General features: G+C 40.2%; 3 protein-coding genes across 3 annotated transcripts in view; 1 reads left to right on the plus strand and 2 right to left on the minus strand.

The window, feature by feature from the left end:
- The window catches only part of LOC138053156 (uncharacterized), a 13,744-nt gene extending 8,187 nt beyond the window's left edge, over nucleotides 1-5,557 (minus strand). Inside the window, exons 1-2 of the mRNA XM_068899825.1 lie at nucleotides 5,402-5,557; nucleotides 2,098-2,278 (exon numbers count right to left, since the gene is read on the minus strand). Of these exons, the coding sequence (XP_068755926.1) occupies nucleotides 2,098-2,278; nucleotides 5,402-5,557 (337 nt within the window). The remainder of the gene's footprint in view (nucleotides 1-2,097; nucleotides 2,279-5,401) is intronic.
- LOC138051401 (tetratricopeptide repeat protein 28-like) overlaps nucleotides 1-15,000 on the plus strand; it is a 695,954-nt gene that overhangs the window by 141,102 nt on the left and 539,852 nt on the right. The gene's annotated exons all lie outside the window — the stretch shown is intronic.
- LOC138051428 (ATPase family AAA domain-containing protein 3-like) lies at nucleotides 10,847-12,495 on the minus strand. The gene is made up of 3 exons (XM_068897628.1): nucleotides 12,325-12,495; nucleotides 12,028-12,136; nucleotides 10,847-11,191 (listed from the first exon to the last, which is right to left on the minus strand). Exons 1-3 carry the CDS (start codon nucleotides 12,426-12,428, stop codon nucleotides 11,009-11,011), a joined length of 396 nt encoding a protein of 131 aa, XP_068753729.1. The 5' UTR covers nucleotides 12,429-12,495; the 3' UTR covers nucleotides 10,847-11,008.

The raw sequence follows: 15,000 nt of genomic DNA on the forward strand, positions 1-15,000 counted from the left end.
ACCACAGCGATATTAGCAGATACTAACTCAGCCAAAGTATTATTTGAACTACTGGACCGGTTTCGATGCATTTCCGGTCTTAAGATTAATTGTTCAAAAACTGAGGGTATGTGGATAGGATCATTGAAAGACAGTAAAGAAGAACATTTTGGTATTAAGTGGCCTAAAATCCCGATTAAAGCTCTGGGGGTATATTTCACATATGATCAGAAACTATTAAAGGAAAAGAACTTTATTGAAAGGCTGGATAGTATTAAAAGGCTTATTAATATTTGGTCCTCTAGGGGCCTCTATTTACGGTAAAGTGACAATAATTAAATCTTTTTTGATCCCAAAATTCGTTTACGTATGTTCGCTACTCCCTACACCAAAGGAAATTGTGAATAAACTGAATCAATTGTTATTCAAGTTTTTATGGAAAGGTACAGATAAAGTGACTCGCGTATCTGTAATAAACGATTATGAGAGAGGTGGTCTAAAAATGATAGATTTGGAAAGCATGGTTAAATCTTTAAGGTTGGCCTGGCTAAAACGACTATTTAACGATTCAAACGCAACGTGGAAGACGTATTTACTTCATCTATTAGAGCCCGTAGGAGGTCGGTTTTTTCTAAATTGTAATTATGAAGTTTCTGATTATATGATATCTTCTCAATTTTACCACGAACTTTTGTTATGGTGGTCGGAGTTCCGTGAATCTTTCGCTTCAGAAGGTGACTGGAAAATAATTGTTTGGAATAATAAAGAGATTCGAATAGACAATAAGCCAGTGTACTATAAAAATTATTTTAAATCGGGAATTATTTACATACATGATCTTCTTTTTAACTTAAATACAACGGACTCCTATAACTATTTTTCAAACAAAATTGTCAAAAACAATTTTCTGCAATGGGCGGGCCTTCGTCATTCTGTGCCTTCTCATTTAAAAGAAATCAGCCTAGATAGATTAACCATATCCCCATCACTTATAATTGGAAATAAAATTTTCGATATTAAAGACAAAAAATCAAAAGATTATTATTTGCTTCTGGTCTCAAGAAAAGCTCAACCTCCTAATATTATCCGTAAATTGAAGAGTGATTTTAATTTCACAAGCCAACAATTTAAAGAAATCTTTTCGTTACGACATTTGGTTGCACTTGAGTCATATATTAAGGCTTTCCAATACAAAGTAATTAATTCTATTCTTTACACTAACAGCAAACTATCCAAAATTGGATTTAGAATTAATGATGCATGTACTTTTTGTAATGATGACCCTGAGAATTTATATCACCTTTTCTATGAATGCCCTCACTCCAAAACGTCCTGGACTAATTTCGAATCGTACTGGTACCTTCTATCGAATCAGCCAATCCATCTTTCTGCGCAAAACATTTTATTTGGAGTTTTATCAAAACAATGCCCTTTATCAAATTTATTAAACTATTTCATATTAATTGGAAAATTATTTTTGTGGGACTGCAGAAGAAGCCAAACACTTCCTAAAATTCAAGGACTGCAATCGAAACTAAAGATGAAATATCAAACTGAAAAAAAGATCAACAAAAACAACTTCTTTGAAAAGAAATGGGTACTCACTCCAATATAATTAATTAAGTTATTTATTTATTTATTTATTTATTTTAATATGCATGTATCTTTTATTTTGTTGCTCATTGTTTTTAATGTAAGAATATAAATATAATTAGCATCTGTAATCGTATTATTTTGTAATCAGTTTATAAATTGGTATTGCAAGTTTAAAAAGTAATCATATTGTTTTTGTAGAGTAAGTATTTCAATTGTATTATTGTAAGTAGCATCTGTAATTGTAAGTGCATTGTATTGTAAGTAGTGCGTAAGCAATTCAATTGTTAAATAGTTTTGATGGTAGTATAATGGATTTTAGTAGTTGTTAATTGTGTAATTTTTGTAGGTTGTGTAAGTAGATGTACCAGTGTTGTAAGTAGTGTGAATCATAATAAAAAGTTATCGATCCAAAAAAAAAATAATTAATACTAAAAAAAATAATAATAATAAAAAAAAAAAACATTTGGAAGTATTATTACAAAGTTGTTTGGTTTGATTCTTGATAAGACGAGTTTGACTTACCTGTCTGAATTTCAGCCACTTCACAATGATTCACACGATTTTTTCCATTTTCTTTTAGCTTTGAAAGAGGTTCGCTCAGCATTTTGTCCTCTTCTTCTTCCTTTTGTTGTTGTTCTATACGATGTTGCCTTGCACGGTCCAATTTTAACGATTCCTTTTCTGGCAGATACCTTGCGATTTCCTTCAACAGCAAAAAAAAAAAAACACTTCCGCCGGCTCTTCAAGTTAAGAGCAAATGTTTGAAGTTCTTAAAATTTCATTCTTTTGTCTGAGGCCATGAAACATAAAATTTCAAGCATCCAAAATAATTATTTCACCCGCAACAGTCATAAAGAAGCAATACTAGTGTAATAATGCTTCAGAGATGATGCTTAATTAACCTTTTGTGGGTAAATACATTGAGAAAACATTAAGTGATGCAGAAAACCGGACTTCTGCTGGCATTGAGATCTAACAAAAACGAAAGTTTTTCTTAAAAAAGTCTTAGTTATCTGATATTGCAGGAAAATTCTACGTTTGACTCAAGTTCCTGTCATTCTGCTTGACTGACTGTCAGTACGGAGCTAACATGTAAGCACACAGGTAACCCAGGCTCACTGTGTGTAGGTAAATATAGAGAACATATGAGGCGAAGTTTAGGTCTGAAAATTTGCTAGAAAATGGAAATAAAAATCGATAAAACTTACCATGTGGTGAGCTGTTGTTGTCTTTAATACGTACACGAAGTTTCGGGAAAATGGTCCCCGTTCACCTATAGTATAGTGACAAGGTAGGAGACGGAAGCCAGCTTAAGGACTCCGATCGACCCAAAACAAGCATGATTTTTTTCGCGAAAATCGAATCCAGTCGCTAAATAGGCACGCCAGGCTCGTGGAACATGAATTTCTCTAAACCAGGAATCCACTGAAGCATCTCCAGGTAGCAACGCGAAGCCACCAGACTCCGTAAAACTTGTAAGTTAACCTGATAAAATGGCGACCAGAAAGCGTTGTACTCGCGAAGTGTCCAACTCAAGACGCCTGGTGACGAGTATAATAAGTCCCCCTGGAGGCAGGGGAGTCCCAGATTGCTCAGTGAGTTGTTTTTAGCAATGTGGGACTCCCCTCCCTCCGGAACTTATTAAACTCGTCACCAGGCGTCTAGAGTTCAGTGCCATTTTGAATTGGACACTTCGCGAGTACAACGCTTCCTGGCCGCCATTTTAGCAGGTTAACTTACAAGTTTTACGGAGTCTGGTGGCTTCGCGTTGCTACCTGGAGATACTTCAGTGGATTCATGGTTTAGATAAATTCATGTTCCACGAGCCTGGCGTGTTTATTTAGCGACTGGATTCGATTTTCGCAAAATAAATCGTGCTTGTTTTGGGTCGATCGGAATCCATAAGCTGGTTCCGTCTCCTGCCTTGTCACTATATTATGAAGGAAGGTGAACGGGGACCATTTTCCCCGAAACTTCGTGTACGTATTAAAGACAACAACAGCTCACCACATGGTAAGTTTTATCGATTTTTATTTCCATTTTCTAGCAAATTTTCAGACCTAAACTTCGCCTTATATGTTCTCTACACAGTGAGCCTGGGTTACCTGTGGTAAGCACACAATGACATTGCAGAGCCACAGACGGCGACTGGATCTTAGCTGTTTTCCTTTTTAACTTGTCTTGACACTACGACATTTAACATATTGATGGAGCAAAGGACCACTTGTCTGTGCCTTCACTTAAATGCACACTACATTTTTTACGATTAGATCGAGCAGGTAATCAAGACCATCAAGACATTATTAAGAAAAGATGTGAAAAGCCTGACTATGGTGTTTTACATTGAAGATTACACTGTTTTGCAATAAACATGACAGGCATGCACGTCACATAAAATTAATAAATTATTATTGGAGTAATTTACTGACTGAATGCAAAAAATGGCCACCAACAAACTATTCCTTTGTCCTTGTGTTAATTTAGCCTAATTAGCCTCATGAACACATGTAAAATCGAAAGAATTTGGGCTGTAAAGCGAGGCTAGTTGAGCTAATTAAGACAAAGACAAAAGAATAATTCGTTGGTGGCCATTTTTGCATTTGGTCAATTGACATCAAATGAAGAAGAGGAACTGCTGGTCTGTGAGCCTCACAAGTTCAATACAGCTGATTGCAAGTGAAATATTTATATTATTGCAGACAGCAAGAGATAAATTATTGGGATCTGCAAAAAATCAAAACCTCAACAAAGTTTATTTGAGACATCAAGATCTGAAGACTGCAGCCAAGAAGATAAAGCTGACAACAGCTATTTCCCTGACTCCCAGCTATTATCTACAAACCAGTATATGTACATATCCCACTAGTAAAAAATGTACATCTAACTGGGCTTCCGGGATTATGCGTTTTTTTTTCAGCAAATTATGCACTTTTTTGGCGAATTGTGCGCCCAATATCCCGAATTATGCACGAATTGCGCAATATTTTTAAGCGAAAAATTTTAATGTTTTAATTTATTATCCTTATCAGCAAGGGTTTTTTAAAAACCATTTGAGGTTAAAATCAACGTTTGAATTAAAGCGTTTAACGCTTTTTTTAAATTTTCATACTTTTTACCTATTTTTTCATATTAAAAATTTCTCCCCAAATTTTGAAGTAGAAGGGGAATGGATTGGAGTAGCCGTCAGAATAACATGTCATGTATTTTAGTTTTCAGAGAAAGCCGAGAGCGAAAATAGAAAGAAATTGAAGCGCATAGGCAAAAGTTAATTTTTAAGGTTGAATCTAAATATTTCGTGTCGGGCCGGTCTCGTCCGCTACTTGTTCAATGTACAAAATTTAATCATTCGTACTTTCGGTTCGGTAATATAAACAGATATTAAATAAAGGAAAATCAACATACCTTATTAAGGCCAAAGAGAAAGCCGCCCTTTTCCAAGCTGTCATTGTTTTTTTCTTCCAATCATGGCGCGTGTTAAATAAAAACTAGAGCACATGCCCCAGACGGCCATCAGCATAGAACGCCTGGAATGCCTTGTTTAGTTGAACGCTTTTTCCAACGAAGCGGTAGCTATTTGCTGCGAAAATGTACCGTATTTATGGGAAAAAAATTCCATGCATCTCTCAAGGTATGAAAAAAACATAACTGTTTTGAACTTGTATCAGACCAACAAAAGCTTGGGAAATCTGAGGATTTATTTTTGTACTCTTGCTTTATAGAAGCGTATAGAAGTCAAACTGGAAAAAAGCAAATTACAATAACTTTCAGTCTCTGTTGCCGTAATGTCCTTGAACTAATGTAAATTGAAAATATGTTTAAATTTCACATTCTCTAGAGCAATTAATTCGGGTTCAACTTGGTAAAGCATGTTAAATTCTTCGTAAAGTTCATCTAAAGATGCTATTGCAATGTCTCGTTTTGGAGATATATGCTTCTCCGGATTTTGTCTCGTTTTGTTCGTCTCTAGTGCGGCTGCGGCCATTGTGTGTCTATGTTCCTTTTTCAGACTAGTGTGAATCCTTGCACACCTTCCTTTGCTGGTGCCGCTTGATTAAGCTACAGCAAAATTGATTGATAAATAAATGAATAAATATGTAACCTTCACTGCAAAGCGGAAAGCCAGTTTTAGCATACCAGTCGATTCTATCCAAAATGTTTTACGGCCAGAGGCAAGAGGGCGTAAGATTAGACTGTATATCACACTGCACTCTTTTAGTAGGGTTCAGGTCACACGATGTTTTGCTTTCTCTACATGCTCTGTTATATTGTTTCCATTTTTCGCACCTCGTGAGTTTTAGTTTAAGGACTGTGCGTAATTTTACAGTTAATACTGCTGCGTGTAACCGGTTACACGCATTTGCTTGGTCGGTGCGTGTAGGGTGCTTGATCCCCGCCTCTAATGTGCGTGTGATACTCGCGCGTAAACATGATATTCTTATCCACTTTGTCCGATATTGTTGTTGTCTCAATATGCTTAATTGCGGTAAATATTTTCCTCCTCATGCTACTTTGTTTCCTGACCTCAATTTTATTTTGACCTTTTCGCTAGGCTGAGATGACCGTTAGGGCCAATTTACACGTTACGATTTTGTCGCATGCGACAAGGCTTACGACAGGCCTACGACATGACTTACGATTGACGTGTACGTCAGAAAAAATGTCGTAGCATTTTAAAACACGTTTTAAAACGCTGCAACAATCGTAAGTCATGTCACAGGTCTGTCGTGAGGTCGTCGCATGCGACAAAAGTCGTACCTTGTAAATCGGCCCTTAGAGAACTCCAAAATCAGCTTCTGGAGTTAAAAAGAACGTCCGCGTCCAATTCCTAGGGGCCTGCTCTTTTGTCTCTTCAACAAGAGCTTGCCAAGCCTCCCCCAGTGTTCGACCCCTACAAAGCTCTCGCTGGATTAGCTAGAGTCGTTAGTAGATTTGGCACGGGATAATGCAGACGCCAGGACTAAACGTTTCAGCACGATTCTACGCCAATGCCGCCCCCTCCTGGGCAAGCCGCAGTTCCAAAGCATTCTATTAAAGTTGGTCGGAGACAAAGAAGATGTTGAAGTGGCGAAAGCTATCCAGAAGTCCCTGCGCCCTCCCGCTTCATGGGTGCCCAGTATGGTTTCGCGTCCGCCTGGTTTAGGTTTCTCCCACAGGCCTCCTGATTTTCGCTATGCTCGGCGTCCACCGCCTACATGCTTCAATTATCGTAGGCGTGGCCACATCGCAAGATTTTGCCCAAGGAACTAAGCTGTTTCTGTTTGCTTTTGTCGCTCTGATTTGTTGAATAAATGTTTTGTGCTTGGACATGAGATGTGCTTTATTTTACTCCGGGATTTTTTCTTTAGGGCACTTCCGCTATCAATTTGGTCGATCTGGGACGGATTCTCTAAACAATACCCAATACCCTGTCGGTGACGGGGTCCCTGGATCGGCCTAGTTGGTGGCTCCCCCTTTTCCGTACCTGTTTGCTTTTGTAGTTGTTTACTCCCCCTTTTTCTTTTTGCCTTGCTCGTTCTAGGTGTCTCCTAAATTGTTTGACCTTCAGTTAAAGAGGGCTCAAGAATCGGTTAGGTCCACTCCCATTTGGTGTAACTGGAAAGGGGAGCCTGCCAGCTGGGCCGGTCCACTCCCGTCTACCCGAATGGTGGCGTCCGGAAAGTTCCACGCCTCACCTGATCTTCTTCGTTTTCGTGACCCCTCGTTTTTTATCTCAGGTTCCATCCACCACATCCTTCCTATGTGGTCAGATCCTACACGATTTCCCCAACCGTTCAACACTTTGGATGTAAAAGCGTGCAGACGGCTCAATATTATTCTCAAGTCCCCAGAGTTATGGAGTTGTCGCTCCCGGCTTCTCTTCTTGCCCAGAGCTCTGTTAAAGGGAAGGATGATATTTCCCATGCAGAATCGTTGGGGGCCGAGTTTCGAGCTCGTAATAATCTCGAAAGACTTTCCCTCGCCTTCCCTTGAAACATTCTATCTATCCACCCCATTTTAAATAAACTGAGCTTCTGAGATTGGGAGGAATGTGGGTCTTTTAAAGTATATGTTGGGTTATTTGCGGCAATTTGTGTTTGGGTAAGAAATTATTTTCGCCCATATCTTAGTATCTTCACGTGTGCCATAGAGGTGCAGCATAACAATGAAAAATCTACTACTATTTTCATTGATATGATTGCGCCGAAATGGCCAAGCGCGAAACATAAATTAGCACGCTTTTTCTCTAGAGACCATCGTAATACCCATGGGCATTGGGCAGAGTAATTATTCGCCCTCCACACTTGTAATCACCCTGTTATGCGTTCATGCCCCGAGAGGTCGCTACGGAGCCCCCCTTTTTGGCCCACCCAACTCCCCTCAGCAACTCCTGCTGCACTTCTTCGCATGCGCGGAAATTATTTTCGTCTATATCTTAGTATCTTCTTGTGTGCCATAGAGGTGCAGCATAACAATGAAAATTCTACTACTGACGCTATGGAGAAAAAAAAATTAAATGTGAATAAAAGTTCCTTTCCGCATTCTCACATATTGGAAATTGCTGAATGGCTTTCTACTCGCAACGCAAACGCAGTCAGCCACAATCTTGGACAAATTAAATGGAACATTGAGACCACCCCTCCCCCCAAAATCAGTGATGGGAAAATGGCGCGTTTTGGCCTTCACGTACCATCATCCTTGATTTGGGGGAGAGGGGGCATTTCTGTTCCATTTTATTCTGTCCAAGATTGTCTATGAGCCCCTGCTTGGCGTTACCAGTAGTATATGGGGTAATCACGACACGAAATCTGCTCTCGTTCGCTCAAAAGTTACATCATCCGAGAGCACATCTCCCATTCAAAAAATAAACGGAGCAAGGCGACACTGAAAAAAAAAACTAAATGCAAGTGGCATTTCACGTTTACATAAATTGCAAACAAAAAAGGGAATAAAACTATTGGAAAAAAAAAAGAAAGAAATCGCATGTAAGGAGGATTCGAACCTTCTACCACAGATTAGCTATCCCATCCAACTATCCAACCTACCCACATTCTACTCTTTAAACTTTGCATCCGTGCGCTAACCATACCGAATACGCAAACTTGTTGAATTTTTAAGAACTGCATTTGCGCTCCCTTAAATTTGTTGGCGATATTTATCCGATCTATCTTCTGATTTTTCCACGCTGAAAAATAGAGCATGATTTACGTTCACAAAAGTGTTGATGGGCACGATTTGCAGGCTATCAGCAACGAATTTTGTCGTCTGGCCAGAAAGGTGACAGAACAAATTGACACTTTTTCCATTGCTTGTTAACCGTGCTTAACCATTGAAAAGCGTCTCAAAAGAGACGTTAATCGTATAGAAAAGTCTCGTGAATCGTGCCTTAAACGTTTTAATGTCATGTAAAACCATTCAAGTGCTCTACAAATCTTTAAAATCGCTAATTTAATGCTTGAGTCTTTTGAAATTGATTCGTTTAATCTCAGCGATGCGACCCTACATAGACCCTATAGTTTTATCGATTAACTCCCCAGAAATGCTTCCAGAGTAAGATCAGTAGTGGGCTTGACAACTCTAACTCTTACTTTTGTTTCCTCGGGTATTCTTTCGTCAATTCTACGTAAAATTATAACCTTATTCTTGATCGTATTCGCAAATTTTCATTTTAGGTTTGGCTTTTTTATATGCTCCGTATCTCTTAAAATATCTTTTATGTAGTAACTCAACGTAGCAACACTAGCGACAAGCGTGACTGCGTCAGAGGCCAGTGTTTTCGGATGATTAATGTGTTGACATACGACCTCTTAAATTGACCAAGTCTTGATTTCGTGACGTCATAGCCTCTAAAGACACTCTTGGACAAATTAAATGGAACATGGAGACCACCCCTCCCCCCTAAATCAGTGATCGGAAAATCCCGCCTTTTGGCCTTCACCCACCTTCATCCTTGATTTGGGGATGTGGGGGCATATCACTTCCTTTTTATTCTGTCCAAGATTGCAGGTGGTTTCATATTTCTTGCTTTTCATTTAATTTTTATTCAGTTAAAAGGTCATTCTCTGCCACAAACCCATGGCGATGCGAAGGCGTATTATTTTTTTAACTGTGTCACCGGGTTACATTGCCTACCACTGACTCCAAAGGTTGAAAGTTCGATCGAAACCAGAAATGACTTGGTATGTTGCAGGGCGTATTTATGCCTGTTACCGTTAAACGCATCCGTTTAATTTTGCAAATAAATACCCAAAACTCCAGAAATAGTTACATAGCATCACTGTGAGACAGCAACGGAGCTGAGGCCCGCTACTGAACAAAATCAATCGGAATGGTCTTGTGCTGACGAAAGTGTCACAGCAAGCGGTGACACAAAAACGAAATGAAACCTTAAAATTTTCCATACTCACGGAATCAAATGAACAAGGAGCTGTTCAACCGGTAGCCTTCCACGCAGGCGTTGTTAGGGCTTCGTCACGCGTTCCTCACCCACTAACGTCTGCTGAAACAGAAAACCACTTCCGTTCAACGACTGTTTGCCCACTATTTAAAGAAACCAATCAGCATTAACTAATTGTGTTGTGCATAGCCAATCACATGCTGCGAAAGAATGCCATACAAAAAACGGCCTCTGGTTGGTCGGTAATCCACGAACGGAAGTGGATATTCATTTCCGCAGCCCTTAGTGGGGGAAGAACGCCCGACGAATCCCTAATAACGTGAGCGTGGGAGGCTATTCAACCAGTTGCTCTGGTGGGAAGACACAAACCACGATTCTCGCGGTGGAGCCTGGTTTTAGTAACATGAACTAAAGGTACATAAAAAATTCGATCGTTTTCATTGGTAAAAAGCAGTAATGTAGCAGATCTCGTAACATGCTGTTGTTTGGTATTGTAAGCAGCTTCTATGTAAGTCTAGGTCACTGTTTTAATTGTTTAGATTTTTGATTTTGGCTTCGGTATCGAGCCAACAGACCATTTCCGAGTTCATGTCAGCCTCCTCTTCAAAACGAGGCTACGTGCGAAGTTTTTCTCATGAAAATTAGTTTTCATTCATATGTAAAGTAGGACTAATTTTCATAAGAAAAACTTTGCTCTTAGACTTGCTTTGAAGAAAAAGCAGACATGAACTAAGAAATGGCCTATCACATTCTACGTTACCGGCGATAGCTGCTACAAGTCGTAAAAAGGAGAGAGAAAAAAAAGGCTGCCTCGGAGGTATTATCTTTTTTGGGAAAATTCCTGTCGAGGCTAATCGTACCACGTGCTTTACCATCGCAAAAAATGATTTTCCTAGTTCTTCTTGACCAGAAGCTTCTCCAAGAAGAGCGACGAAACCTGGTTACTAATACTGGAACACCATCCTTTGAGAGCAGTAATTTTGATCTTTACGTTCAATTTGTTCCACAGCTGTAGGATTTTTGACACATTCCTAAATCGACAAATCATTGTCCACGTAATTAACTATCTTTTGTTCTTTTTATTAAAGATTCTCTGTTTTTAAGTGTCGTGCTACTTGTCTTGCTCGGTTGTTCGCTACTGTGCCATTCAACTTTCTGCTTGTGTTGTCTAACGGCTTCCTCAACTCTCGCATCCATCATTTCCTCTGTAAGTACACCATCGGGTGAGCCATATGCACTAGCCTAAAATACAACAAAAAACAGTAAGGCCAAGACAAAGTATTCATGCCATTTGAAAGGTCATTTCGCATTATTCCAATCCTTTTGCGATGGTTCCTAGCTTTTTCTACACGTTAGAAGTGAACTCTCCGTTGAAGAAAAGCGAAAGTATGACCACCGTTAAGCTAGCAGGGAGGATGGAAAATTCATCGTCGCCACCCTTTGGAGACCACATACTATAAGAGTGGCCGGAAAAATTGAAAAGCTTTTGCAGTGAATGCGTGTTGTGCGGGCGTGCAGTGCGTGCGATGAGTGCGTACAAAGCGTGCAGTGAATCTGTGAAACACGTACAAAGCGTGAACCCTTAAGACTTTAAGGAGTCGTGTTGAAAACAATTAAATAAGATTAAAACAGCACGAGACCAAACTAGACGGAGTTAGTAAGTTGCCTTTCTCTTCCCTTCTTATTCATTTATAATGACCAACTCGCGTTCCAGCAGGCACTCTTAACATAGTTTCTCCACCTTATTTATTACTCGCATGGGCCACGAAGTCCAGTCCCATTGAGACCCGATGCCCGTCCCGTGCCCGGTGCCTGAGCACGGACGTCACCAACATGAATTTTGATCGAACAGCACCTGCCCAAAATACTTGACTACGATTCGTTGTTTTGTTTGCCAAGAACAATTCCTGACTTTTTGTTCACTGCATCCAAATTCCCCTCTTTTAGCGGCGGACTACCCTACGGACTTGGAAACTGGCCAAAAATCTGCTTATACCGAATCGCCGGGCCCAAATCGATGCCTGTTTCCCAGCATCGAAAACGGGGCACGAAGTCTCAAGGGAGCCCCAGAAACCCACCTGCCAAGCAATTGCTATCTTCGAAATTTCCCGACCCGAAAGTCCTTCGGTCGCTGTAGCTATTTGCTGACACTTCACGTTGAAGTCGAAATTTGCAATCTTCAACCGACTGAAATGAAATCACATTCACAACGGTTAATTTATTTCCCGATAACCAAGAGGCTACTGCATGCATACTATAAATTGGTTTTGTCTCATTAGTAAACGCCGCACTTTCTGTGAATCTGCTCTTGCAAAAGAAGAAAAGAAGGACAATCACCGAATAAAGGAAGCACTGTTAATCAAGGCAAAACTCACCTTGTTCGCGAACCCGTCGTAGCTGGCTTCAACACGTGCTCTTCAAAATACTGTCGAACCAGTCTCACTCTTTCTTCTAATGACGGCAAAGCAAATTCGACCATCTCGTCCAACCGGTCATTGATTGCCCAGTCAAACTGGTCTGGCTGGTTACTGGCGAGAACTAATATGAACCTGTGAACAAGAACAGCCGAACCAACCAATCATAACCCGAAGAAACGCGTTCAGAACGCGTCCGAACGCGGCAAACAGTGGCAGAACGCGTTCCAGCAAGTGGAAATGGATTTGCTGTGGTCTCTGATGGACTAAAATGACGCAAGAGTTTGAAAGCTTATCCCCAAGCGAAACGATGCAATCGCAAAATTACTTTAACTGCTGAATGAGAACCATCTTTTTTTGGATACTGTTAAAGGTGTACACCACTTGAATTGGAAGAGATTGCAATTAATGCGCCGGGAGAGACTGGTTCAGTTACACATAGTACTCCATGGCCTTAAGTTTTGGCATGCTCGGGCGGCCATTTTGTTTTGGCCATCAGCTTCGCTATTAGGCTGATTTAGCAACAGAACGGGAACGTCAGTGGCGACGTCGCACGCAGAAAAACTACCAATGAGAATTTAGAATAGAGAAGAAAAAAGTGGAGTCTATTCTATTCTGAATTCTCATTGGTGTTTTTTCTGCGCGTGCCGTCGCCACTGACGTTCCCGTTCTGTTGCTAAATCAGCCTTTTATAGCTGTAAGTACTTTCTTTATTTTCAATTTTTATATTAATTTAACTTGTTACTGTTGTTAGGAAAGTAAAAAAAGAAAAACGTACCCAATTAAGTATTTGTATGTTTTTTTAATATCGCATGAAAGCAAACGGAAAACGTTTTGTGTCCTTTACTGAACAGAACTGAATAATCCAGAGATGAAGCAGATATACAATTATATTAATTAAAGGCCATAAAGCAGGTTGACCAAGGCAGCTCGAGCATCATTTTCCGAGATGTTTAGTCATTCAAGTTGAAGTATTTATTGTGCGTTTGACCTCATTTAAATACGACTTTCATCTATTTTAATTAAAATATTTAGGTCTGATTGAGTATGTTTGAATGAATTTTCTTTCTTGACGGGAAACTGATAGTCAGATGTATGAATTAAAATGGTCATGTCAGTGGTAGGACGAATAAACCGATTGGCAGGGAATCATTTGTTTGGTATTAATTCAATTAAATTCGCAGCCAAACGATGAACGAAAAGTCCTCAAGTTCAAAGACTGACTGGAATCTATGTGTTGTATGTCAATGGAGTAAGGCCGAGACACTTTAGTGCCCTGTAGACTCGAAGAGGTCACATGTTGGGTCAGGTTACAAGACCCTTGCAGAAAATATTCAGCAATTTAACCAACTGGGATGCATGCCAGTTCAAATAAACTTATCTAGACTGGATGAAGGTGACGGAATAGTACGTTTTTGCATTACAGGGCCTGATGACATAAGAGTTGCTATTTGCTCTTCAACTCGACTAAGCTTAACAGAGCCAAAAAAAGACATGCTCCAACACCAGATGAATCGGTGAACAGTAACTATACCCGATCTAGTGCCTCAACCTCTTCACAGGCAAATGACTCAGAGAAGAGCTGCTTTTTTTGTGATCGGCCGGGAGCCTTGAAAAATCCGCTGCATAATGTTTGCACTTTTGAATTGGATGCTCGTGTCCGGAAGTGTGCCTTTGCTCTTCAAGATCAAAAGCTGTTGGCCAAATTGAGTGCCGGTGATTTGGTAGCTTTAGAAGCAAGCTATCATTCTTCGTGTATAACTTCGCTGTACAAGAGAGCTGAAACACTTTGCAAAGACCAGGCCGCTGATACCAAATTTCAGCTTGAAGGCATTGCACTGGCGGAGCCTATCACCTATATTGAAGAGGCTTGTGAATCTAGTGATTCAATTACCGTATTCAAATTGGTTGATCTGGCTAATATGTATACCTCACGGATGGAGAAATTGGGTGCAGATACAGAAGCCCGTGTCCATACACGCGACTAAAAGAGCGCCTTTTATCCCACATTCCTGGCCAGATTAGCAAGAATTATCCAGAGTGATATGCTAGAGTTGAAAAGCACATTTAATGGTCTTTTCGACCCCAACTGCCAGATGAAGTCCGTACCAACATCACTACTAGCCTTAGTTAACATGATTCTGTATGGACCAAGCATTCAGACCCAGGCTTCTTCTTGTGCAAAATCCCAGGCAGGACTTAGTATTTCTCAGTTGCTGCAATATAATAGCTTTGTACGTCGTCGGGATGGAGATCGTAAACGAGAACGCCATAATAAAGCAAGAGAGACACCTCTCTTCCAATCTACATTGGGTTAACGCTTCACGCTAAAACCCGCAGCCGTGATCTTGTAGAGAAGCTATATGAATTGGGATTGTCGATATCGTACCACAGAGTGCTGACCATTTCAAAAGACCTGGGAAACTCTATTTGCCGTCAGTACCATCACGATGATGTTGTGTGCCCGCCAAGTCTTCGTAAGGGGTTGTTCACGTCATCCGCTGTCGATAACATCGACCATAACCCAAGCTCGACAACTGCCCATGACTCGTTTCATGGCACTAGGGTATCACTTTTTCAGCAACCCACAGCTCAAGTTCCAGGGGTTTGCAGGAACAGAGTATCTCTTGACCAGGC

Source organism: Montipora capricornis, chromosome 6, assembly GCF_036669925.1.
Source record: "Montipora capricornis isolate CH-2021 chromosome 6, ASM3666992v2, whole genome shotgun sequence".
Classification (NCBI taxonomy): Eukaryota; Metazoa; Cnidaria; class Anthozoa; order Scleractinia; family Acroporidae; genus Montipora; species Montipora capricornis.